We start from the raw sequence: 25,926 nt of genomic DNA, 5'->3' as shown, positions 1-25,926 counted from the left end.
GGCATCCATTGATCTCAAAGATGCTTACTATTCTGTACCTATTCACCTAGCATATCAAAAATTTCTCAAATTTTGGTAGAGGGAAACTATGTAAATTTGTCTGTTTTCATAATGGCCTAGCCATCTGCCCACGAAAATTTACAAAACTCTCAAACCTGTTTTTTCAAGTTTACATCAAAAAGGACATACTTCAGTTGGATTTATTGAAGATACTTGACTGACATCCGACACATATGCTTCATGTGTTTGGAATATTCATAATACCATCTGCTTATTTAGTAAAGTGGGGTATTATGTACATCCAGACAAGTCAGTTTTAGATCCCTCACAAGTAATTACTTTTTTGGGTTTCCGACTTAACTCTGTTCTTATGCAAATATCTGTGATGACAGAACGAGCTGAGAAGATAAAATGCATGTGTCATGAGCTCTCACCCAAAAATAAGGGATGTTTCTCGGGTTTTGGGTACTCTAACTTCGAGTCTCCTGGGCCTAATGTACAGTCAGTTGCATTATCGCTGGCTGGAAGTGGATAAAAGCGATGCCCTTAAGTTAAACCAGGGTAATTTTGACAAGACAATGACCCTGTCTTCAGAGGCGATACATGATTTACGATGGTGGCAGTCATCAATATGCACGACTTACAGGCAAATTACTAACAATGAACCTAGCATATGCCTAACAGCAGATGCGTCATTGATAGGGTTGGGCTGCTCCCTAAATGGTGCATGTGCTGGGGGTAACTGGACGCCCTTGGAGGCGTCAAATCATAAATTATTTGGAAATTCTTGAGGTATTGTTTGCCCTTGAGTCGTTTTCTTCAGAACTAAAAGGTGAGCATGTTAAAGTATTAATTGATAATACTACCACTGTAGCTTGCATTAATCAAATGGGCACATGCCACTCAAGGTCTATTCACAAGTTGACATGCAATGTCTGGAACTGCTGCATTTTGTATGATATTTGGTTGACAGCAGCACACATTCCAGGATTACAAAATGTCACTGCGGATCGAGAATCTAGAATATCATGCAGAGAAACAGAATAGCAGTTGAACAAGACTCTGTTTAGGTGTGCCATTCAAAAACTAGATGTAACTGCGAACATTATTTTGTTTGCATCAAGGTTGAATAATCATGTGAAACCCTATGTTTCATGCCAACCTGACCTGTATGCTATAGCTGTCAACGCCTTTACGATATCGTGGGCAATTATACATTTTATGCATTCCCGACTTTTAGCATAATTTCGCAAGTGTTACAAAAAATAGTACAAGATAAACGCACAGGACCAGTTTTAGTCTTTAACTGGCCAACACAAAGTTGATGGCCAGCTTTAATGCAGATGGTAATAGCACACCCTGTTGTTTTACCTAGAGGAAGAATGACCTTAACTCTTCCAGCTCTCCGGATCAATCCACCCTCTCCATACAAAACTGGAGCTACTACTTTGTCATTTATCGGGGAACTTCTCTATGATTGAGGCGTTTCACGAGAAGCTTCTCAAATCATCCAGCAGTCTTGGCGGACCGGTACCAAGAACAATGTTCTACATACCTTAACGGTTACATTTTAACGATAACCGACAATATTGCAATGCAAACAATAACGATCCTGTCGCGTCCTCTGTAGAAGAGGGCATTAATTTTCTTACAAAATTATACCAGGAAGGTTTATCCTACCGTGGTATTAATACTGCAAGGAGCACCTTATCTACTATCATAATGCTACAAAGTGGCATCTCGTTTGGTGCATATCCACTCGTTCTTAGCTTTGTTATAGCTTTGTTATGTATTTGTTGCAAGACCAGCTCTTCGCAGATATGCCATGGTCTGGTATTCAAATATTTACGAAATCTCCACCCTCCAAAAAATCTCAGTTTGAAATCATTAACGCTAAAAACAGTAATGCTTTTAGCTTTATTATCTGGTCAGCGATGCCAAACACTTCATGCATTGGATATATCTCATATGGAGAAGAAACAAGATCGAATAGATTTCATGTGCACCAACTGCTCAAAACATGTAAACCTGGTACGCATGCTGCTCCTTTAGAATTTCGGGCATATCCACCAGAGCCTGGATTATGTGTATCAATTACTTGTCCCATTATCTAAATGCCACTGCACCCATACGAAATGGTGCAAGACAACTCCTATTGAGCTATCAAAAACCTTATCATTCGGTCACTTCAGCGACCATTTCCCGATGGTTAAAATATGTGTTAAAGGATGCTGGTATAAATACTGAGGTTTACAGTGCACACAGTACTAGAAATGCATCAACTTTTGCAGCAAACGCATTGAATATTTCTATAAACACTATTATGAATGCAGCTACATGGCGTAATGAACAAACTTTTCAAACATTTTATAATAAACCAATTGAGGCGAAGAACTTTGGCAATGATCTACTTTCTGCCATTTGTGAGACATGAAATGTGAAATTTCAATTATATTATTTTGTTATTAGTTATTGCTCATTTCCACATTGCTTTAAAATCTCACATGACTTCCTAGTGATGTAGAACAGTGACGAAATACAATTAGAAAATTAAACGAGACTTACCTGAAGTTGAAGTTTGATTGAAATTCTATGAGTTACTGATCAGGAACTAGGAAGTCACCCACCAAACTACTAACTTACTTCTTTTCAAATGATGTCAAATACAACTGATCTTGATATCGTGTGCTCTATCTCAGATGACTTCCTAGTTCCTGAACAGTAACTCAAAGAATTTCAATGAAACTTCGACTTCAGGTAAGTCTCATTTAATTTTCTAATTTATTTCTTCACTCTAATTATCATCATCAGTATCAAATTTTTCTTCATCAATTAACTCGTCAAAATTATTTTGAAAATCACAATATTCACCATTATTTTTGTCTTTACTTAAAGGTCACCTGAAATGCTTGATATAACTTTGCTTCATATGAAAGCTTAACTAATGATTAGCCTATTCGCTAAATTTGAAAGTCCAATGTTTTATATTTTATGAGATATGGTCTTCTGAATTCATGACATTGACGATTTCCGAAGGCCGAATTCAAATAGCGCGAGCGAATTTGAATTACCCAAGCTGGGGCGAGTTTGACGTAATAGTTGCCATTGCATGTTTTTGCTCAGTGCAGCCAGTAGCAGTAAAAATTAAATTTTGCCAATTTTCTTTTTGTTGTTGCTGCTACTATTAATGCGTGTTTATCTCGATGTCTTCAACGGAGGAAGAAGTCGAATTTGACATCGAATATATTGCTACGGAGGTCCAGCCTTACATGTTTGAACCGCTAGCTAGTAGCAATAATGTTGAAACTGACGAAGATCTGTCTTCGTCGTCGTCAACGGACAGCTCATCTGACGAATATACTCACAGGATTGGAAATACAAACTGGTGCGTTGCTTTTTTTCATGATTAACATTTCAGATCGCGTCATAAAATTCTTTTCTTTATTTTAATGGCAGGTGTGAGTGTGGACACTGTGTGGCGATGACAACAGGCCGGGAAAGCATTTGTTGCCATGAGGAACCGAAGACAGACCCTAAAATTCATGGTGACCATTTATGCATCACAGAAGAACAAGAGTTTCACATGGTCTGCATCAACGAAACAGTCGTGAGAACAGCTATGGTTGTATTCGTTCACGATCACGGGGCAATACCAGACGCTCCAGAAACCGAGTCAGTTTCAGCTTTTTTGATATCTCCTCATATATCGACAATAATTTGCTTATGTTTGATTTTGTTTTGTTTCCCAGAACTTTGCGTTACACTGCCTATAGGCAATGGACAGCATGGATACATGGAAAGCTTGGCAAGAAATATCGACTTCCTATACCATCCTGTGCTGTTAAAGAAATAAGGAAAGCATTTCCTTCACCTTCTGGCATATATAAAGGCTTTGAATATGCACAGCATTTATAAATACCTGTGAGTGTTAGACTTCAGTTTAGTTAAGATTGAATCGTGAAGTATGTTGTTGCACTGCTGTTACTTTATCAACTTTTTCAACTCTACTAGTCAGTGGATCTGGTATTTTTTGTTGTCTTTCTGTTGCAATTGCTTGGTTTAAACTGGAATTAGCATGTCTGCACCTTATCACTTCCTCCATTAGTTGTTTCACATAGTCTGTAAAACAGGGGGAGAAGAATTAAACTGAGAAGTGCAAGAAATGTACCATCAGTAGAACAATTATTTGGCTTTTGAGTGCTAAAACTTGTCCTTACCATAAGTACTATCAATTTTAACACCTTTGATGACTCCACATGACTGTCTTGATTTGGGGTGAGACACTTTCCACATTAATTCCCCATTTTCTTTGTACGCCTTTGTTCTTTACTTCCATTTTCATTGAAATGGAGAGCAGCAATCAGTAATCTAAAAATTTAATTTTACTTTTAGTGTGCCACCTTGCAATCATTTTCAGTATGAAAACAACATTGTTTATTGTTTGTTTACCTAGCTTGCATTGCCTTGTAAAAGAAATGTGTATGCTTTGGTGCATATAGTATAACAACTCGATGAAAACCTTCAAGAGCTGATGTTTGTTTCTCATGGCTGAGCTTCCCAATATCTTTCATGAGATACCTGCTTTCAACTATCGATGCCAATTCAGTAAATGCTCTAGATCCTTGGAAAAAAGATAGAAAATTTTATGGTGCCCATTTGTCATATGTTGACAAATACCACATTGTGGCATTGGCTGGCAATTGAAGTTTGTTGATAAAGAAAGTATCAATTACTGTAAATAACTATTATGTCTTATACCAGAGCATTTAGGATTAATTTGTACCTTTCTTTATCCATAAGCGAGGCTCAAGAGTACCATGCTCACATTTTGGAAATAATTCGCTATGACCATCATGAATGTTGCAAATGTGATTCAGCAATGATAGCCATTTAGCCTTAAGTAGTTTCTCATCACCACCACTACTTGCAGCACACCAGTAGACATGGTTAGATATTGACTGTGCCCAATCAAGTAGCAATCTACATCCACTCTTCTTACCGGCTGCCATTACCTTTTTTTTTTGATACTTGTAGAAAAAAATAGACACTGTACATTGGTTAAAAAAATTGTAATGCAAAACATAGCAATAATTGATCAAAATATCATGAAATTAAATGCAATTAGAAAAATTCTAAAACCTCTTAATCACTTGGTAATTTATGATTATAAAGATACTCTTTGATCAAATCAGGAAGTACTTTATTTTAAGACCCATTGCTGTACTTTGAGCATCTTTTGGTAGCCTTAATTTTACCTTTTGCCACATGCCAAACATCAAAATAGTGCTTCACTCCTGGCTGTTGGGTTTTCATGTATTTTTTAACTTGGCAATGCCTGTCTGTGATAAGATGACTCACTTGAAGATTGTGTGACTGAATAAGTTTAAAAGATCTTTTCAGTCCTTCCAATTCCATTGCCCCTGAATTTGCAACTTCATTTGACTGTAATAGATATATTAATGTAAATAAAATCGTACAGTGTTTGGGATATGTATGTCTGCAAGTATGCATGTATGTTGGTGTATATCACATGATTTAGTTACACACATTGTATTCATGTTGTATAAGTACATATTACACATTTCCTAAAATGTGTTTGCATACAATATTGTTTTGAATACAATACTATAAACTAATGAATTGAGCTAGTTACCTAAACTAATTGTGTGTCTAGAATTTTATTGCTTTCTAAATCCATGCAGCTGTATGAGCAATATTTTGCACAATAGCCTGGTGAATCACATCGTCCATCACCCCCAATAACAACCTGCTTTCCCTGACGCTCTGTCATCATAATAGTCTGGTGCTTTTTCCAAACATTCAAAACACTTGGAATAAGATATCCACTTTGTATATAGTTGTAGCACCTTTCAGTAATGAACTGTACATTTGCTTGTTGAAAATATTGCAGGATTTTGGATGGGCTGTTACCACTAAATAAAATACTGGCAGATAGCAAGAGATTACCCAATGGCATCTGACTATGAGTAGGTTGACTATTTCAATTATTAAGAAAGCCACATGAGCATTTAGCGATGATGTTCACCATGCTTCCAATGCTTCTGGTTGATATCTTGCAGTGACCACCACAGTGTCGACACTGAGAGAACAACTTTCTTAGACAGCTGTCAAAAACTATATATTTTTTTTGAGTAACATCATTTTCCCTATAACATGGAAAAATTACTTATTTTTTATATGAATGTTATCTTGCTCTGTAAAATACTTGAAATGAACTTATGTTTTGGGTTATCTTATTTCAAAATGATGCAGACTAACTTACTCAGCAATTGATGCTTCATCATCTGACGATTCAAATTCGCTGAAACTAAGATATTCATCTGCGGTACTGTTGTTTTCCGAAGTGCTTATTTCAGCATCTGATAGGAAATCATCATCATTGTCGTTTTCATCTACGGATAAACTACCCTCCGTTTGAGTGCTTCTTGCATTTGTCGTGATAATTTCGGTTTCTGTCCCTGTGCAACGGAATAACATAATTAAGGAAACACTTTTCAAAATGTTTATTTTCCGCTGAGTTCATGTAAAAAATTAACCTTGAGACGTCACTTGTGCATTCGTTTGAGTGCGTTTGCTTTTTGCTTCGACTGGTATTTTTATATCAGATTGACACTTTACATGTCTGCGTTTCTACATCATCAAGCAACAGTTTAGGCTTTTGCACAAAACAAAACTGCATTGCATTCCCTTACCACTTTGTCAGTTTGTGTTCCATTGTCACTTATGTTACATTTATCTCTTGAGTCCAGTTGTCCACTCAAAAAAAAAAACGAACATGTTTTTGATGTATTTTCGTCCTCGTCAGGCTGCTCAATGTTTTCCACGGAGTTCTCAAGAGCTTCGTTTATTATCTGAATTGTATATGCGTTTTTTTAAAGTAATGCACTATAATTACATTAAAAACTGCTTGGCTACAAGACTTTACCTCTAATTTTCTGCGCTTTGCATACGCGTTTCTAGTTGCCTCCGGTTTCCGTTTATCACCAACTTTCGACCTCGAATAGTCGAAGATCGTTGGTATTGCGTCTCCAATGGGGTTTTGGACAAAACAGCAGGCTTCAAAGTGTGCCGAACAGAGCTTTGACCTTTTCGAAGGATTCCAATCTTTCCTTTTCACCTTATCGACCCATGCTTGGCGTAAAGGATTTTTAGCGGGGAAACTGAAAAACCCAACTTTTTCCGCCTTAGATTGGTTCTTAGAAGAACCGTTTTTGCAGTTAAATGCCACACAGTAAACCATCTTAAAATAGCCGATCAAAATCAAACTTTATTTATGAATTCATATTTGCCGCTTTCTAGCGCGAAATGTCAATGGCAACTATTACGTCACGCCGAGTACTTTCCGACGATAAACCGACGGAATATTTTTTACTTCTATTCAAAAAAAACACAAATTCACACGTTGATATCTCTTAAAATAATCATGGGATTGTTTTCAAATTTTCTTTGAATAGTCTACGCAATATATACATTTTATATGTCAAATAAACAGAAATATGAATTTTGCATTTCAGGTGACCTTTAAATTTTTTTTATCTTTATCAATTTCTTCTATATCTTCTTTAATATTATCTTCATTTTCCATATCATATTTTCCCTCTTCATTTACATTTTCTTTATTTTATGTATCATCCATTATAGATTTATAGGATTTATTACTGGAACAATGTGTATAATTTTTTTAGGAAAACCAATATCAATTACTTTTCTATTTTTTCTTTTAAATTTATTTTTATTTCTTTTTAATATATACAATTTTTTGTTCTTATCATGTTGAATACACAGCAATAATGAAAAAATTAAAATCGATATTCAAAATATATAGGTATTTTATATCCATAACTCATTTGATTTCTAAATTCTCCAGAAAATATAACCATGTGTGAAGCAGTTATTGCTGTTTTTAAATTAATATCAAATCCAAAATAACTTGTATTTTGAGTTGATAAAACTTCGGTAAAATGATCTTGATTAGGAGATAAATCAAATGCAATTATTCTACATTCAGTCTCAAATCAGGGATAATCAAAATTCATTTTTTAATAGTTTTTTGTTTAAAATTTTCTTTAAACTGCAATATGCTTCTTTTCGTCCATAATACTCATGTGTTACAGCACGATTAGTACTTGCACAACAAATATTGAAATTTAATAATTTATATAAATTACAATTATTTTGATATGAACTGTTAAATCTTGCTGTATCTTGAAAATCTATAAAAATTCTTGATGGTAGACCCCTGTGAATACATCATAACAGTTAATTGCTTTGGATCCAGTAGGAGTTTTTGTAACAACTCTCATATTGTTTACAAAATAAGGACACTCTTTATTTTCTTGTATCAGTTTATTATTTATTGCTTTACTCAATTGATCATTTGGTTTAACATTCCAGCTTTAATCTTAAATCACTAAGATGGATATGGTAGTTTTGAGGATTATCAGCAGCTAAACCCATCAAATAATTTTGTTTTTCTGTTCTTGCAAATTTAAATTTCAAATTACTAGCTGACGTAATCCAACTTGTTTTACCATAACCATTTATTAAAGTCATATCAAGCTGATCTATAATTTTGCAACTTTTATTATTTATAAGCATAACTTGTGCATTTTTTCCATTTTTATCACCTTCCTCATTCGCAGTCATATTTGCAGCAATTTTATCTACAACATCCATTTTTCCAGCTCCATCCAATATGTCTAAGTTCACATTGACTAAATTGTCACATGAATTATATGTTGTGTATAAAATACTTTTGAAAAATGAAATCCTATCATATCGATTAGTAATATTATTTACTAAAGTATCATTAATGTATAAATTTACACCACATGCTAGTTAAAGGTCTTGGATAAATGCATATGTTTGAATCATTATATAAAGTGGAACCGGCCATTAATTTTATTCTACCACTCATATCGAAGTCATCAGTTCTCATTAAGCCATATTCAGATTTTGACATTTAGAATTCGAATTTTTTTTGCATAAGCTTCATCAGGTTCGGGATTTAAATCATTAGGTCTAAATTCTAAAAATGTGAAATTTCAAAGAACTGCTTGAAACATATTCAAATTATTACTTACAACATGGTAATTCTTATCAATAACATTTTCATTAACACTTGCCATAATTTATTATTTCATCAGTGAGAACTTCACAACCAACAAAAAATATAAATGAAATCATAAATTTTTTTAATAACTTATATATATCTATATAATATATTATTTACAAGAAATTAAATTTATTTCTGCAACAAATTTAATAAATCATTGTCTATTCTCTTTTATTATTTTTACTTTCTTCATTAAATTCATTATTTTCTTCAAATTTTAAGTCCAGAAGTATATCTAGTTCTTCGTTAGTGATATAGTTATTATCTGAATCATCATACTTTAATTCAAATAATATATAATTTGAAAATAGAATCAAAGGAGCTTTTTCTTATTCCATTAATTGCATTGATTGTAAATTAAAATTAGCACTAGCATCAAATTTAGATAATCCACCATTTAAATAAAAAAAAATTTTTATGTAAAAATAAAAAAAATGAAATATTATTTGGTTCGCTACCGGAATTTCTTATGTTTGGTAAACAATTTTGCACATTAGTTACTTCACCAAGTTCTGGGATTTTTTGTACATTTCCAACTATAAAATGAGTAAAATTATATAGAATTGCAGAATAAATATATAAGTTAATACCTCCTTTTTTGAAGTTTTTTGGTTTTAAACTCTTTATTCAATATAAAATATTATTATTTTTATTAATTCCTGTTAAATTAAATGGATATAATATATCCTTCACTTTAATAAAAAAATTTCGAGATAAATATCGTTATATTGCGGTATTTTAATAGGTCGTAATTTAATTTCCATTTCTTAATCAATTTGACATTCCAACAATATATTTCCTGAATCAAATGGAAATAATTACCTTGATGATCCAATACTTTTATAGTTAAGTCTTTATTAAATGTTTTTTTTATAACTGGAGGATTGTACACAACTAAATTGTCTCCACTTTCACTTGCATAATGTAAAGGAACAATACATAACAATTCACTTTTTGAATCACCAACAAATTCACTATTAATTTTATCACAATTTATAAACATTTTAATTATTCCAACTATCTCATCAGGAAGATATGGACAATGAAATAAATTAATTTCTTTTAAAAATTCATGTTTCCTCAAATCAAATCCAGAACCAAATATCTGTTTTATTTCTTCTTTGTCTAATCCAACATAAAACTTAATTTTTTTGAAAAAGTTACTCTAAATTCTATTGTATTATTTCGTGTAACATGATCAACATATTTTATTTTGTTCATTGTGGGTTTTGTCTAAATATTCTATTTTAAAATATTTTTTACCCTGATTAGAATAAGATTCTTGCCCCTGAACATAGTGACAAGTATATTCATTTGTTAAAATTATAGTATTTTTAAAAATTTTTATTCTTAAAAAAAATTAAAATCATTTAAATAATCATTTACAAGCGATATAACTTTTTATTGTTATATATTCCCCACGGTATTTTAATTCTTGGTAAATTAAACTTCATAATTTGATATAAACTTTTATCAATATTTTTAATAGTAACATCCGTTTGAATAAAGTATTTTGAAAATTTTAATTCTAAATCATACCAGCATTTTTCATTAACATTTTTTGCTGTTTTTGGATAAAAAAAAAACATTTAAAAAACACAGTTATGTATTTACCATTATTTAATGCATCAATTTAACCAGGTAATGTTGTAGTAAAATGATTAATATTGTTTTTTCACCATTTTTATTAACATTACTAATTAATGTAATATTTTTCATTTTTAAACCTTTTTTAATTCTTCACAATAAAATTTCCCTTGAATTTCTTCACCGTTGTTCTCACAAAGCTTATTAGTAAGAGGATCCATCAACAAAACTTTATTTATATAAAAATCTCATTAACCCACTGTCTTAAACTGTCCTTTTCAAAAATACTATTTTTAATTCTTGAAATTCGCACTTTACCATTGTTCTTTAATATATTTCAATTTTTATCCCTTTTTTGTTTAAAATATTAGATAATCTTTCGATATAATTTTTTTTTTTCACCTAAATAGACATCATATTGTGAAAGACTGTCAGAAAGTAATCCATGATGAACAGATCCGTTATATCTTTCCACAATTAAATGTAAATACTTTTTATAATTAAATCTTTTTTTGTTTGCAACATGTCTATGGTTCTTCTAATCATCTGTTTATTGTTCGTATAAATTTTTCAGCTTTTGTAGCTTTAAGTAATATAAATTGCAAAATTATAAGTATTATAAATTGCAAAATTATTATTTTTTGACAATTCCTTTCGAATCCATTGAAATTCAGTTTCCTCATCTGATAGCATTTTTTTAGGAAATTCATTTCCTTTCATTACAATATCTTCAAATTTTTCCATAACATTTTAAATTGATTTATTTTGCAATAAACGAACAAATCCATATCTAAAATAAACATCAACTACACATAATAAATAATGCAAATTATCATTATATCTTGCCAAATCTTTCATTTCAAGTAAAACAATACTCAATAAATCATTTTTTCCATTTATTTATAGTCAAACGATTGTATTTTTTTGTTTTCTTTTGATACAAATTATATATATTGTGTTCATTATCTTTTAATGTTCACCTTTTAATAATCTTGCAGCTTTTTTTATCAAGTCATTGTTAATTAAATTATTAGTCTTCTTTGTTCTCCTCATCATCATCATTCACAATCTTTGGAGGAAAACGATGAAAATCATGCATTGAAAGAAAAATGTCATATATTCTTTCAATTTTATCATTTCCATATTTTTTATAAAATTTTACAAAATCGTATTTCTTTCCAATTTTTTCCTCTAAAATTTCATTCATAAATTTACTATGATAAGCAATGCAATCATGTATTGAAATATCCAATTTATTTGAAAACTCTTTCAATACATAAATAGCATCAATGGCACTACCATTTTCAATATCTTTTTTTCTTTTTTTACTTGGTACAGTTTTTGGCATTTCTTTTTTACTTTTTTTTTCTTTAGCTTCCTTTCCTTTGATTTTCTTTTTCTTTTCTTCTTCACTTGTTAATAAATCACAACAAAATCCAACAAATTATCGCAATTTTTGTGATATAATTTTTAAATTGTCATCTTTTCTGAAATATATTTTGTAAAATTCATCCGTCCAAATCAATCATTGCAACATCATTTAGATCAGCGGGTTTGAAACAATCATTCTCATCATTATCACCATTATTAACATAAACTGTACTACTTTCATCTACAACACGGAATCATTTTTGTGTTTTTTAAATTAATTTATTTCCTGAATCACGTTCCAAAATAACACGTTTCTTATTAGATGGAAACAAAACTTCATACAAAATTTTACTTTCATCTTTATTTGAAAAATTATTCAGCACATTTGCAGAGTTCCACTTCACTCTTCCACTTCACTATTCGTTGTATCTCAATGTATTTCACCCAATTTAATAAGAATGCAGACAGATATTGATAAAAGACAAAAATAAGAATCATCATCCATTTCTCTCCTTATTATTCAACAGCATCGTTATATATAAACCCTAAAAAAATTAATATAATAAAAATAACAACAAATACACTAAAAGAAAAATTTAAAATAGGTTTAACATCATCATCATCATATCCCCTTTTCATTCAATATTTTTCTCTTATTCTAACAATTTCTTTAATTTAATAATTCTTGTTTCTTGATCCTTTATTTTAATATCTTTTTCTTTTATCTTGTGGTTTAAAGTTTTAATTTCTACATTCAATTTTTCAACATCTAATTTTAAAGAAATCACTTCTATAGTTTTTCCTCAATTTGTTTCAACAAAAGTAAAACATGGTGCTTATAAAACTCGTGATCCATTTTTTATTGATCTATTTAATCGGTAGTTATAAAATTTTTATAAGGAAAATTTTTCAAACAAACTCTCGAAAAAAATGTTCATTTTCCAAAACATCGATTCTTGCTTTATATGTTTGATTTAAAGTTATTAATTCATAACTTTTTTCTTGTAATTCTATAAATCTTGAGACTAATAAAAGATTTTGTTCTTGAAGTTTTCCACATTTTTCTGCATCATATTCATAATCTTGAATATAACGCAATTTTTGCCTTAAAATTTTGTTTTCATTTTGAATATCTTTTCATAATTTTTTTAACACATCAAGTGTAAAACTTTTGTTAACATCACCCATAGCAAATGAAAAATTATAACAAAATTTTCTACTTATATAGTTATATCTTTTTCTTCCAGTTTTTTTATCAATAATTTATTCATAACAATCAATTCATTTTTTCTTTATGTTAAGATTCATTTAATTTCTTCATTGTTTTCACTTTTTCTAGCTTTTTATTGATAGTATGTAATAATGTTTTTTCTCTTTTCACAAAATTTTCATTGTTTTCTTCAGCAATTTGAAGTCATTCTTCCAATTCCTTTACCATTTTTTCTGTGATCACTTTTTCCAATCTGTAATTTGTGATTTTACATTGGTTATTATAACTTGCCATCATTATTTCAGCTAACATGTTTTCATATTTTTCTCTATCTTTAACAGCTTCAAAATATCCATCACAAAAGTATTGTGTAGTGTCACAAGACAAATCAAAAAAATTATTCATATACTCTAAAAAACTCTCTCCTTATACATATTTAAAATATTTTTATCTTCTCTAAAAATTTGTTCACTGTAATTACACTTTCCTTTTTTGTTTACAAATCCAAGTATTCCTGTTATATCTTGTACCATCTACAGATTCCATTCATATTTTAAAATAATCATAATTTTCAAGATTTTTATGATAAATTTTATAAAAATATGGTCCTAAACAATGTCTACAAGTAAAAAATTCTCATCCATTCTTCAACTGTTCATGTCTTCATTTGTCCATTCATCTTTATATGTGAAATCAGAATAGCGAAAAGGTAAATAAATTTGATTTTAATCCTTTTTCTTGAGCATATTCATATACAATCGAGGATAATTTGCAACAATAGCAGAATGTTTTAAATCCTCGCCATCCCACTTTTTTAAATCATCATATAAATCAGAACAAACTAATAAATCGTTTAACAAGTCGATATATCCATGAACTAATGAAATTAAAGTAGCATGATGTTCTAACACCAATGATCTTAAAGTTAAATGTTCTCTTCATTTCTTGTTCCATGTAAGCCTTATTTATTATTTCCAAAGTTTCATGAAGGATAGATGCCATCAATATCTTTATATCCAATATACAAACCAAACCTTATTAATATAACATCAAGCAACCACAATATTGATAAAACTGAACAATAATTTCACAACAAACGTTTATAACAGCAACCATCCAAGTAAATAATTACTTTGTTATTCACATGTTTCTTAAAAAAAAATCGAGTTAAATTTTTTCATATTTATTTTCTTAAATCATTGTACAATTGTTCATTCTTTAAAATATATCCCATAATCTGAATATATTTATCAATAGAAGATGTCAATTTCTCATTACAGATAATCATGTTTTAAAGAAAAATTTTTTTCTGGTATTTTTTCACATTCGGAAAGATATGCTTTAAATTTTGTTCCATTTTAAATCAATAGAGTTAAGAGAAGCAGCAGAAGAAACACTCTTAAAAAAACTTATATGAATACAATGGATAAAATTTATGAATTTTGAGTTTAATTGTAGTAAATGTACATATATATATAGCTTACCAAATAATTATAAATATTTACCTGTGCATTTGTCGTCTCTTTGTATAAGTCGACCCCCTAAAATTCGACGAAAATTTACGATTTTATGATATATCCTTTGTATAAGTTGAGCTCAATTGTTTCATTATCTTAAACTTATTACATGTAATAATTAATAATAAGATGTATAATTACAAATCAGTAATCTTGCTTTGCTTGGCACAAGCCAAAGCTCGCAGAAGAATCATATTCCTTCTGACGACGAACTCACACTTTGGTTGCTCCTCGACCCAGCATACAAGTTCTTGTTCAATTGCTGGCCACTGGCAGCTTTTTCCTCTATTAGCACATTTGTTTCTTGGCATCACTGCTAGCTGTGTTGCATTGCGTTTCCAATCTCTTACGAGTTTCTCATTTACGCCAAACTTTCTTGAGGCAGCACAGTTGTTAGTTTCTTCAGCCAAGCTTACAACTTGCAGTTTGAACTTCACAGACTGATTTCCGACACAATATTGCAAGTTAAAATAATTACCATCACGTTTGAAGCGATTAATACGAAGTTGAATTTTATAACTCGGTGTATAAGTCGAGGTCAATTTTTTTAGGTCGATTTTTGATCGAAAAACTTCGACTTATACACCGGCAAATACGGTAAGTGAATTATCTTTTAATGAATTAACTATTAATCATATAAATCATATTAAAAAAATAAAAAAAAAGAATTTAAAAAATAGAAAAATAAAAAAATACTTTATACTTTTACAAAATTATATAAAACTGCAACTTTGCTATCTTTTGTTTAGAAATAATAGAGAGCATAAAAGCTGAAGTCAAAATGTCTTTGGCTAACATAAATGCAATATATAGAACTATTTTATAAATATTGCCTTTCTTGTACATTATGCTAAAATTTAATATAAAATTCTTCATAATTCATATTGAATACCAACTGAATTACAACTTACTCATTTTCATGCTAACGATTGCTGCAGCGAAACAAAGAGAAAAATTGAAGAAGAAATTAAACTAATAAAAGAAGAAAAAAGAAATAGAAGGACATACAAAAAAGAAATTAAAGAAATAAAAAAAGAAAAGAACACATTATTATATGCTTTTTTTGACTAATTTGATTTAATTTTGTTATTCGCGAAAATGAATGAAAATACTGATACAAATGAAAAATATAGAAAATTATTTTATAAATATTGTTTTACATGTATAAAATGTCAAGATCTTCCAACAAAATTTATGCTTTCACATTTTTTACGAAAAACTTCATCTGAATGTGTTCATTTTCATGCAAACTTTTGTTGTATTGAAAGCAAGGAAATACAGAAAGAAAGAAACGAAGAAATCAAATTTGTTGACCAATTTGAAAAACAAATATAAGAAATAATAAAAATTGAATGAAGATGGTGAATTAAAAGCAAGACTACTCAAATTATTTACATTTATTAAAACAACAAACTTTTTACTTCCAAAAAAATAAATGAAATGCTTATAAAAATGGAAAAAGAAAATTCTATGATACACAAGAAATTACATCCAAAAATTAATATATTGGAAAAACCAAATAGCAGTACTTTTAATATATTTGAAGAGGCAAAAGCATTTGGTTTTCCTTTGAATAAAAAAAATATTAAATATAACATTTTAAATTGTAAAAACATGTAATTTATTGTTTTTCATCAAATGAAATCTTGTTTTGCAATTTTTTACATTTTTTCTCATTCTTTTATATTTTTAATTTTTTTTTTCAATTTTTTTACATTTTTTACAATAAATTTCATTTTTTTACAATTATATCTCTATATTTATACACTTTTTATAGATACACTTCTATCATAAAGTATTCAGTCATTCAAAGATGTCTTTCAAAAGTAGAATCGCATGTTTGTAAAAGTAGATCGACCAGGTTGGTATAAACCTGAGAAGGACTGTTTTTGTTGTTGTTGACTAACATTTCGACAACCTTAGCAGTAGTCATCTTCAGAGACAAATGAGGAGTAAACGTCAGGTTCTTACGTCATTGTATTGTGTGTACAGGAAATGTGTGGGTGTCAATTGTGTATTGTCATTGTGAATTAGTGTGAAGTGTAATGTTTTTAGTTGATCGTTTGTATTGTGAATAAGTCGTTTGTATAAGTTTGTTCAAGCTCATAGTTAGTTTTGAAATTATTTCTCATTTTATTGCTACATTGTCTAAAAGCTTATAATACATGATATTCATGTAAAAGTAGTGGTATTGTTATTAAAAATTGCATATTTCTCCAGTCTCTTTTTCCAGCCATAGTTTCTCAACAAGAGCACTTCTAATTTTCCCAGCTTCAATACAGGTATCTTTAACTTTTCGACATGTTGTCATACTTAACATCTCTCTGACACTCTCCCTATCTTGTTTCTCATCGAAAGAAGGGTCAATTGATATTATGGGTGATCACCGGCAAAATCAGAACATGGCATTCCTGCAATGCGAACATGACATTTGGCAATGCGAACATGAGCCATATGTACACACGATGATTATGTACAGCAGATATGCGTAACATGAGTAATGCGAACACAAAGTTCTTTGTGTCAGCTGTAATGGAGAAAGAACGATATAATACTTCATGTCCTGATTAAGAATAAAGATAAGTTGACAATAAAAATTGGAAACTTGGCTTCAAACACTATTGTAATACTTATTTTTTGAGTTTTTCTGGTTGTATTAATATCATGCTGTCACCTTGAGATTGTCGTATTATAACTTGTAGAAAATGTTGTTGATTTTGGCTCTTCCTTTGCTTTTTCTTAAAATAGTCTCATTTAATTGCTCTAATTTTGTTGAATTTGACCTTTTTGAAAATTCATTTGGCTATGGACATCCGCAATGCCTGCCAACCCATATGAATATATTAATACAAATAGTTAGAATTGGAAACTCGAAAACAGTTTCATGAAATGGTAAGTTTGTATTTGTTAAATTAACATTTAAAAATACAAGTGAGTAATACCTTATTTACCAATATTTACTGGAACATCCTGAACGAGGAAGTGGAAGGGGGAGTATGATCACTGGCAAGAGTGTGCACAACCAGAGAATAGAACGTCTTTGGAGAGATCTATTTTCTGGTTGTGTCCATATGTATTATAATTTGTTTTATAGCCTAGAAAAGTCTAGTATACTAAATTCTGATGATGACATCGATTTGTTTTGCTCACACTATGTATATTTGCCAAGAATGGCGCAGTCATCAAAACCTTTACTGAAGAATGGAATTTTCATCCCATATGTACAGAAAGTAATCTTACTCCAAATCAGCTAGGGATAAGTGGTCTTCTTCAAATAGCTAACAGTAGTAACAGAATTGCTCGATATCTTTGGCAAACAGATGTATGTATTTTGTGATTATGACAAGCTGAATATTATGTTAGTACAATATTCTCAGTTTCACACATAACGAGCCAATTGTCGATTTAGGTCAGCATACCTCCCTCTAGGCATACATTGCGCATTCGACAATTTTTCTTGCACTACGGGTGGGGAATTTGATTATTAAAAACGGAGCGGGGCACGCCCGGAGGGATGTTAAAGATACGTTAAATGGTGCATAAGTAACTATATAATTAGTGTTAACCACAGTTAACTTGCGTTTAACCTTGATCTGAAGCTGATTCCAGTTTGTTTACTCCAATGGAATAGAAAGCATAACGTTCTTGTGGTATAGGAATTTTATGGAGTCAACTGGAATGGCCCAATCTCAAGTGACTCAGATAATGTCATAGTTTATGTTCCTCAAACAATGAGCCCGTTATCTGATGTGGAGTTCAGTAATTTGAAGAATGTGCTTGATCCTCTTCATCTAAGTAGTACTCTTGAAACAGATGTCTTTATGCAGTACAAGCAGTATATTCCTGACAGATCTTTTGTCAACTGATGTCAAACATTGCATGACATTAATGGTCTCTATAACAAAACTATGAAGGGAAATACGCTATGCAACACAATTTGTTGTCGAGAAAAGTATACTTTTTGTCGTTTTTTTCTATTTCTTATGTACATATTTATGCTCTGCTCATTCTGCACTGTGACACAGAATGAAAACAAACTTCCTTTACATGTCATGATGTTAAATGCGTGATGCAGAGTTTTTTGGCAAAGCAAAGAGTAATTTCCGAACCAAAAATAATATAATGTGTCATTTTTGTTAAATTTTTATGAAAAAAGTTTTAAGACCGGATACTTCAGGAATAAAAGTGCTTTCAATCGCCACTGAAGGAGAAGAGGAAAGGAAATGGTTTGAGACTGATACAATATTCCCACACAGCTTATTTGTAAATTCTTGGCAGTGTAGTTTTAAAAGTATATTTACTTTTTCACAGAATAATCTAATAACTGTTATTACGTTGGGCAGATATACAATTTTTGCCTTTTGTTAACGATAGATGCCAGACATGAAACTTTTAATGAAATTGTTTCACTTGAGCAAAATAATCAAAAATTTTTTTCAACCGTGACAAAAAAAAAGCAACGACAGTAATATACAACTGGAACAATTAAAACCTTAGCAAAATTCTAACAAACAAAATGGGCAATTTGAACTACCTTGAACCAGCAAATGAGCACGATCCATGGCACAAACTTGCAAGCATGATATTATGAAACTTTTCATAATCTTCATATATGATCGGAAGATATAAATGATTGAAGCAGCTGTCGGAGTCAACCATAGTGAGATCTTTCTTGCCAAAGAGCACTTTTATTTTTGTTTTCAAACGAAGTGGGGGTACACTAAGGTTGGATGTGCAAAACTTAAGAAGATTAAGAACAGGGATGTTGCCACCAAGAACTGGAATTCGCTCTATAAGAAAAGCACGCAAGTTATTACAACAAAAGCACATTTAGCAAATCGCTTTCGAGAATATAAATGTAGAGAAAATGTTTGATAAATTTCTTTGTTATTTTTCTTACCAGTAAGACATTCTGACTCCTTCACAAATCGAATCAAGTGTAAGTATGCTTGCCTTTCTTTGTCATCCTTTTGATTTGATGTTAGGAATGATACAAATTTATGTGCTGTTAACTGTGAACTTGCTAAATTAATATTGAGTATGCCCAATGAATATTCCATACTTTATCATTTCTTGCTCCTCTTCAACATGAAAACGCTGCTGTTTTAGCATCGATTCTTCATCAATGCTTATCTCCATTTTGCATGTCAAGCAAGGAACAGTGGGGATGTTGGCCACAGACTACTTATTTACCGTTTATAAGCAAATACAATTTATTAATAAAAAAACTAGGTAGCATAGATGTCAATTTACAATCACACAAATACCAGGGGCTGGTGTTAATGGCGCAGTAAATAAATATATAGTGCACTAACCTCATCTTCAACATCAGGTAAATCAATGGATTTTTGAAGAGGGGGCACGTATGCTACTGCCTGTCTAAGTGTAGACTCATCACGTAAATAAGGAATTGAATACCCATTCTGTCCAGGAGGAATGACTTGAAGCCGCTGACTTCCAGTCGGTCTACAAATAAGATACCCCTCAGCTTCCTTTAACAATGGGTATTGACTGCAAGAACTTGAGTGAGAAACTGATGACTCCTTTTCTTGTTTTCAAAAGTTATTTTTTTCTCTCCAAGCCAGCTAGTTTTCAACTTTTCTAACATTTGGAGCAACAGATGCGTTATTCTCAGCTAGAGGACAAAAGCTGTGGGTCCACGTGGTAGATGAGGAGAACATTGGGGTCCAAGTGGTAGATTGGGAGAACATTGGGGTCCACGTGCGTTGACGTTTTGCTTTTTGAACAGTTTGACATGGATTTTGCCTTACAGAAGAGTACAGTGGAAAACGTTTTTGCAATTCTGCGGTAGTAGAAGTTTTCTTTGCCTTTTCTTCTCCACATTCTGAGTCCTCTAACAGTTTGGCTGCTTCTCTCAGTAGCCTAGCGGCCTCTTGTAGCTTATTACTTTCGTCCGCCATTGTTAAATATTTACGAAGTCATTACAATGGTTATTACACAAAGCTGATTGCAAAATAATTGCAATCGCATGTGCCATTACTGTTACGCATATCCGCTGTACATAATCCCCGTTTGTTCACATGGCTCATGTTCGCATTGCCAAATGTCATGTTCACATTGCCGAATCTCATGTTTGCATTGCCGAATGCCATGTTTTAATTTTGCCAGTGATCACCCGTCAAAAATTGAAAGGTCAAGGGTTTTAGAAATCATATCCTTTCCCATAAGACAAAGGACCATACAAGACTGAAAACTCCCTCGTACTTTCTCACAACTGCTTTCACACTTCCTAAACAGCACATACCACCTACCCTTAAGTTGGCCATAAGCACTTTTGGTTACCATTCTGGCACAGCTTAAAGGGGAACTCCACCCTAATTTTACAATGGTTTTATGTAGGATTGTTTTGTAACCATAATGAATCTAAATTACACAACCATGTTTCATTATTATTCAATGTTATTCATGGCAATAGACTGGTTTCAAATCAATAGAAACTGTTGTTAAGGTTGAATTAAGAGGACAAGCAAACGAAGCAAACGGCATTACAGCACAGTTTCCACACAAATAAACCTTTGTATTTTTTAAAAAATAATAATAATCGATATTTAAATTCTATATGTAGCACGGAAACTGTGCAATAATGGCCTTTATGGATGTGAAATCGTTCTATTAAAACAGAATACAAATAACCAGCTCAATACTTCCATGTAAGCTATAAAAGTTGCTTGTGTATATACCTATGAATAAAAAATTCTGACGTTTCGAAAAGAAACATTTTGTGATTAGGAGAAGCATTTTGACGCTAGTTTGTTATGACTGTGCAATGACTTTACATAGAGCTTTGAGCAGCAATTGACAATATGACGTCAAATACAAGCTGCTGACATATTTCTGCTCCCACGCACCGGATGCCCTAGCTGCAGCATTTCAACTCATTTTTTATGAAAATATTAAATCAAATAAACAAAAAAATTGCCGCATAATTATTTTCACGGGACAGACAAAGTTTTAAGACCAACATTATGTGAGGGTGGAGTTCCCCTTTAATCTATAATTGAAATATCTTTGCTTCTCAGACAGAATGGCATTAGTGAAAGGCTTCATCAGCCAGGTTGTAAAAGGGAAAGCAGAATAGCAACTACCAGTGGAGTAATTAGGTGTTCACCAACAATTTTCCCAACATTAGGTATATAGTTCCCTTCTTGTATTTTTGCCCTGAGGTCAGCTGACTGTAAAATAATAGAATCATGTGAATTACCAGGATACCCACAACTTTCCCAAATAAATCGATACTCTGAATCTACCATAGCCATGAGAACAACAGTGTAGAAGTTCTTAAAATTGTGGTATTCTTTGCATGATTCTGCACCACCTGGTGGGCATTTTATTGTTATGTTGCAGCCATCAATAGCTGTCCAACAACAGGGAAATTGCCACCTGACTTCCATATCAATGATTTTGCTTTTAAATTCCGGTTCTGTATGGTGGCATGAACTTGTCAATGCTTTCCTTCCAAAGATACTTCATAATAGCTTCACAAACCTCATCCCTAATAGTGCTCACAGTAGATACGCCAAGGCCTGTCATCTCTGCAATTGTATAATAATAAGAGCCTCTTCCCAAACTGCAAGCCTTACCTCTGGAGAGATTGGCTCTTCGAATAAGAATAAACGTAAATGTTTCTCACGAGACTCTAAACGTCTTTTTAAACCTCACATTTGAGTTGGTTTTCCATACAAGATTCCACCACCCAGTATTCCTTGCAAGTCGCCGACATGAACGGTTTATAGGAAAAATAGCATTCTTGCCTGATAACAGTATCAGCGTCAATAAATACGGCTATTTGAATAACAAGCATTCTCCTAACCAAGAGACAGCAAAGAGCTGACTCGGTCATCCTTCTTCTTCCTTTTTCATGCTCAAGCATGCTTCGAATTAGAATAAGTCCTTGATTTCCTTGCCAGGCATTCTTTTGGTTAACTTTTGCCATTTTGAAAATTCAAATGAACCGCTGTGCAAAATCAATAGGTGTTCCAATTTTTTAGTTAAGCTCGACCTTTGAATCAAAGACAAATTTTTGTGGACTTTGCCGAATGTAATTCAAATTAACTTCGGCACATAATAAGCACGCCATTTGAAACGGGGCTTAGCATGATAAACATCAACTTCATTTCTTACAATTCCCTGACAATTTTTTTAATGCCTCAATCAAGTTCAAACCGTCAGCAATATCATTACTAGAAGACTGATGTAACTGGAAGAGTAAGATCAAAAATACATCTAGTTATTACGAGTGCTGCTATAAAATCAAGATGTTAAAAGATGTAACAGAGGGGAAGCTTTCTAGAGGTCTCGCGATTACACTTCCCTTAACGTTAAAACACATTTCTTTCAAGGAAAAAACAATAGCAACATACAGTTCTTCAAAAGTATCAAAGCTATTAATACGTTTAACCCATCTTGTCTTAAAAGCACTTTTCAATCTCTTTTTTGCAGAATCTGGACAGTGCTCTCCAATGCTTGTCTCTAAAATTAGTTGTCTGCCCTGGGAAGAGTTGAAAAAGTTAGCAACTTCCTTCACATGTTCCAAAAGACTTCTTACATAATGAACAGCACAAGTCCAACAAATACTAAGATTTAATCTGTGACTGAAACAATGTGTGTAAATGGCTTACTCATTCAAATTCTTAATCCTTGCAGCAAGACCATTAATGCATCTAGCAACAGCACCTGCGCCATCATACCCCTGCCCATGACAATTCTGAATGTCCAAATTCAACTCTTTGTTTAAATATTTCAAAATCACAGACACAAGGTCCTTCCCAGACATACTCCCACTACAATGTATGAAATGAAAAAATTCTTCTCTTATGTTGAACTCCTCGTCAACAAAACGCAAAATCAAAGACATCTGTTTTTTATTAAAAATATCACATGTTTTGTCTGCAATCAATGCATAAAACTTGCTCTTTTTTACTTCAACTAGAAGCTGCTCAGTGATGAATTGACCACAACACCTAATTAACTCATTCTAAGTAGTTTTAGAAATGCAGGAGGCATTTTTATCATGATGCTTAAGATGGGTTTCCAAAATAGTGTCCCCTGCACAAACACGGAAGTTTTATAATTCAATAAAATAGGCCGTATTCTGTGCCCCGAAAATGTGCTTAGAAAACGATTTTCGTATGTAAAAATATATGACTAAATAAAAATCACACAGAAATACTTAATAAAACTTACTTATTAAGATTCGAGATGTTTACACCTTTGAAACTTGCAATCTACGCTGTAATAGCACTTTTTAGGTGACAAACTCGCTCTTTGATTTTTCCTGCCCCCATATTGTTTTCAGCTGTATTTTTTATGAAAACCGCTGGCAAATCGCTGGCTCACGCATAAAACATGGCGGCCCCGCCCGGCTGCATTATTCATTTTAAGGCTGCAAAAGGTCCCTTATCTACTTTTACAGAAACATCCTTAGCTAAATTTTTACACTGCCATGATATATGGCGCTAGTACGACGGTGAGCATAAGGAGATTGCTGATAGAAACGAAGATTTAGTAAATAGAATAAGGTCACTCGATAATCCATTGCTTGAGAACTTCCAGTATCATAGAAATTGCTATGCCAAGTTTACAAATGTAGGGTTAATAAGGAGAGCTGAAAAACGTTGTTACAATAAGAGAGAAATTCCAAGTGTTGGTGAAACACAAAATGATGAACAAACAGTACAAGGCGAGCCTCCTAAAAATTATTAAGATCTTCATCTCACTTGACAAATGATCCTCTCAAACAAGCTAGAAATGAAGCTGTTTTGCCTCCTGTGTGCATTATATGTAACAAGGAAAAGTCTTTCATTGTTCAAAAGGTAAAGTAATAGAAATAATTTTTAATTCAATATTTTTTTCATTGTCTTAATTGGTTACACAGGTAGCCCATTTTCACTTGCAAAATGTAATAATAATAATAATATAACAATAATATATGCACTTTTATAGCTTTACCTATTAGCCCAAAGCTTGTTATGCTAACCCATATAAAGAAATAATTATAGAACAGAATAAAAACTTAATTACAATTTAAAAGAGCAGTAAAAACGGAAACTAAATATTGTAAGTTTGTTTGAAAAGAAATAATGTAATGGCATATCAGTAAACTTTGGACATCTTTTATTCACTAGGGAAAGCGTGTTGTTGACAAGCTTGTTTCATCAGAAACGATTGACGGAGGACGCTTACGTGAAGCAGCTACAAGAAAAGAGGACGAGCGCATTCTGGTGCATATCTTAGACAAGGACTGCGTTGCTCTTGAAGTTAAATACCATAGCAAATGCTACAAGTCCTACACATCTTTCCTTTATAATGGTCAAAGTGCATTGATTAATGCTGGACGCAAAGTTTTGTATAGTGAGTCGTTCGAGGAATTCTGCAAGTACATTAAAAAGGTTATTATTGTTGATCATGGGATATGTTATATGAAAATGCTTACGATGAAGTTTGTGGACACAGTTAAGAACATTGAAAATAAAGATGCCTCAGTATATAGAAGTACTAGTCTCAAGGAACGTTTAAAAGAAAGATTTCCACAGCTTGTGTTCCATACACCAAAAGTCCGTAATAGAAGTGAGATAGTATATGCAGAGGATTTGTGTAAAGGTAGTGTAGTGGAGATGTGTGTAGACGGTGACGACACTGAAAGTGCCGAGCAAGAGGAAATAAGTGATGCTGAGCTGGAAACTCAACATTATGGAATGGATCCTTCAGCAAACTCCCCTTTACATGGTCTCTATTTCGCTTTAGAGCTGAGAAGGGTTATTCATGACTATCCCACTAAGTGGTACAACGATTGGCCTCCGTTATCGAGCGATATAACCGGCGACAGTGTTAAAAAAGTTGTTTCTCCAGTGCTCTTTAATTTCATGGCATGGGTACTTGGCTTCTCAGAAGAACCTGAACATACGAACTATGTTGATATTGGCGAGAACTTGAGGATCAAACTTTTCTCTTTGTGTCAGGATATGGTGTACAGTAGTTCAAAAGGAAAGGTAGAAACCCCAAAATCACTCGCTTTGGCAACGGCTGTCAGACAAATGTCAGGATGCTCCATGTTAATAAGGATTTTAAGTGGTCTAGGTCACTGT

General features: G+C 32.1%; 2 protein-coding genes, 1 long non-coding RNA gene and 1 pseudogene across 3 annotated transcripts; 2 read left to right on the top strand and 2 right to left on the bottom strand.

Moving 5' to 3' along the window:
• The first annotated feature begins 2,952 nt into the window (after positions 1 to 2,952).
• LOC124457548 (P2X purinoceptor 7-like) lies at positions 2,953 to 4,513 on the top strand. Its single transcript, XM_047007782.1, has 4 exons — positions 2,953 to 3,385; positions 3,457 to 3,672; positions 3,750 to 3,921; positions 4,454 to 4,513. The coding sequence occupies exons 1-3, from the start codon at positions 3,204 to 3,206 to the stop codon at positions 3,913 to 3,915; spliced, it is 564 nt and encodes a 187-aa protein (XP_046863738.1). The 5' UTR covers positions 2,953 to 3,203; the 3' UTR covers positions 3,916 to 3,921; positions 4,454 to 4,513.
• A 147-nt stretch (positions 4,514 to 4,660) lies between these two features.
• LOC124456947 lies at positions 4,661 to 5,427 on the bottom strand. The gene is made up of 2 exons (XM_047007249.1): positions 5,256 to 5,427; positions 4,661 to 5,047 (listed from the first exon to the last, which is right to left on the bottom strand). The coding sequence occupies exons 1-2, from the start codon at positions 5,413 to 5,415 to the stop codon at positions 4,773 to 4,775; spliced, it is 435 nt and encodes a 144-aa protein (XP_046863205.1). The 5' UTR covers positions 5,416 to 5,427; the 3' UTR covers positions 4,661 to 4,772.
• Positions 5,428 to 5,777: 350 nt separating this feature from the next.
• Positions 5,778 to 6,236, top strand: LOC124457549. The gene is made up of 2 exons (XR_006952655.1): positions 5,778 to 5,987; positions 6,081 to 6,236. It is a non-coding gene; the product is annotated as an uncharacterized LOC124457549 (long non-coding RNA).
• Positions 6,237 to 20,953: 14,717 nt separating this feature from the next.
• LOC124456946 lies at positions 20,954 to 24,126 on the bottom strand (annotated as a pseudogene).
• Positions 24,127 to 25,926: the final 1,800 nt, after the last annotated feature.

The sequence above is a fragment of the Xenia sp. Carnegie-2017 genome, unplaced genomic scaffold, assembly GCF_021976095.1.
Source record: "Xenia sp. Carnegie-2017 unplaced genomic scaffold, XeniaSp_v1 HiC_scaffold_6, whole genome shotgun sequence".
NCBI classification, from domain to species: Eukaryota; Metazoa; Cnidaria; class Anthozoa; order Malacalcyonacea; family Xeniidae; genus Xenia; species Xenia sp. Carnegie-2017.
This window is presented reverse-complemented; position numbering and strand designations above follow the sequence as displayed.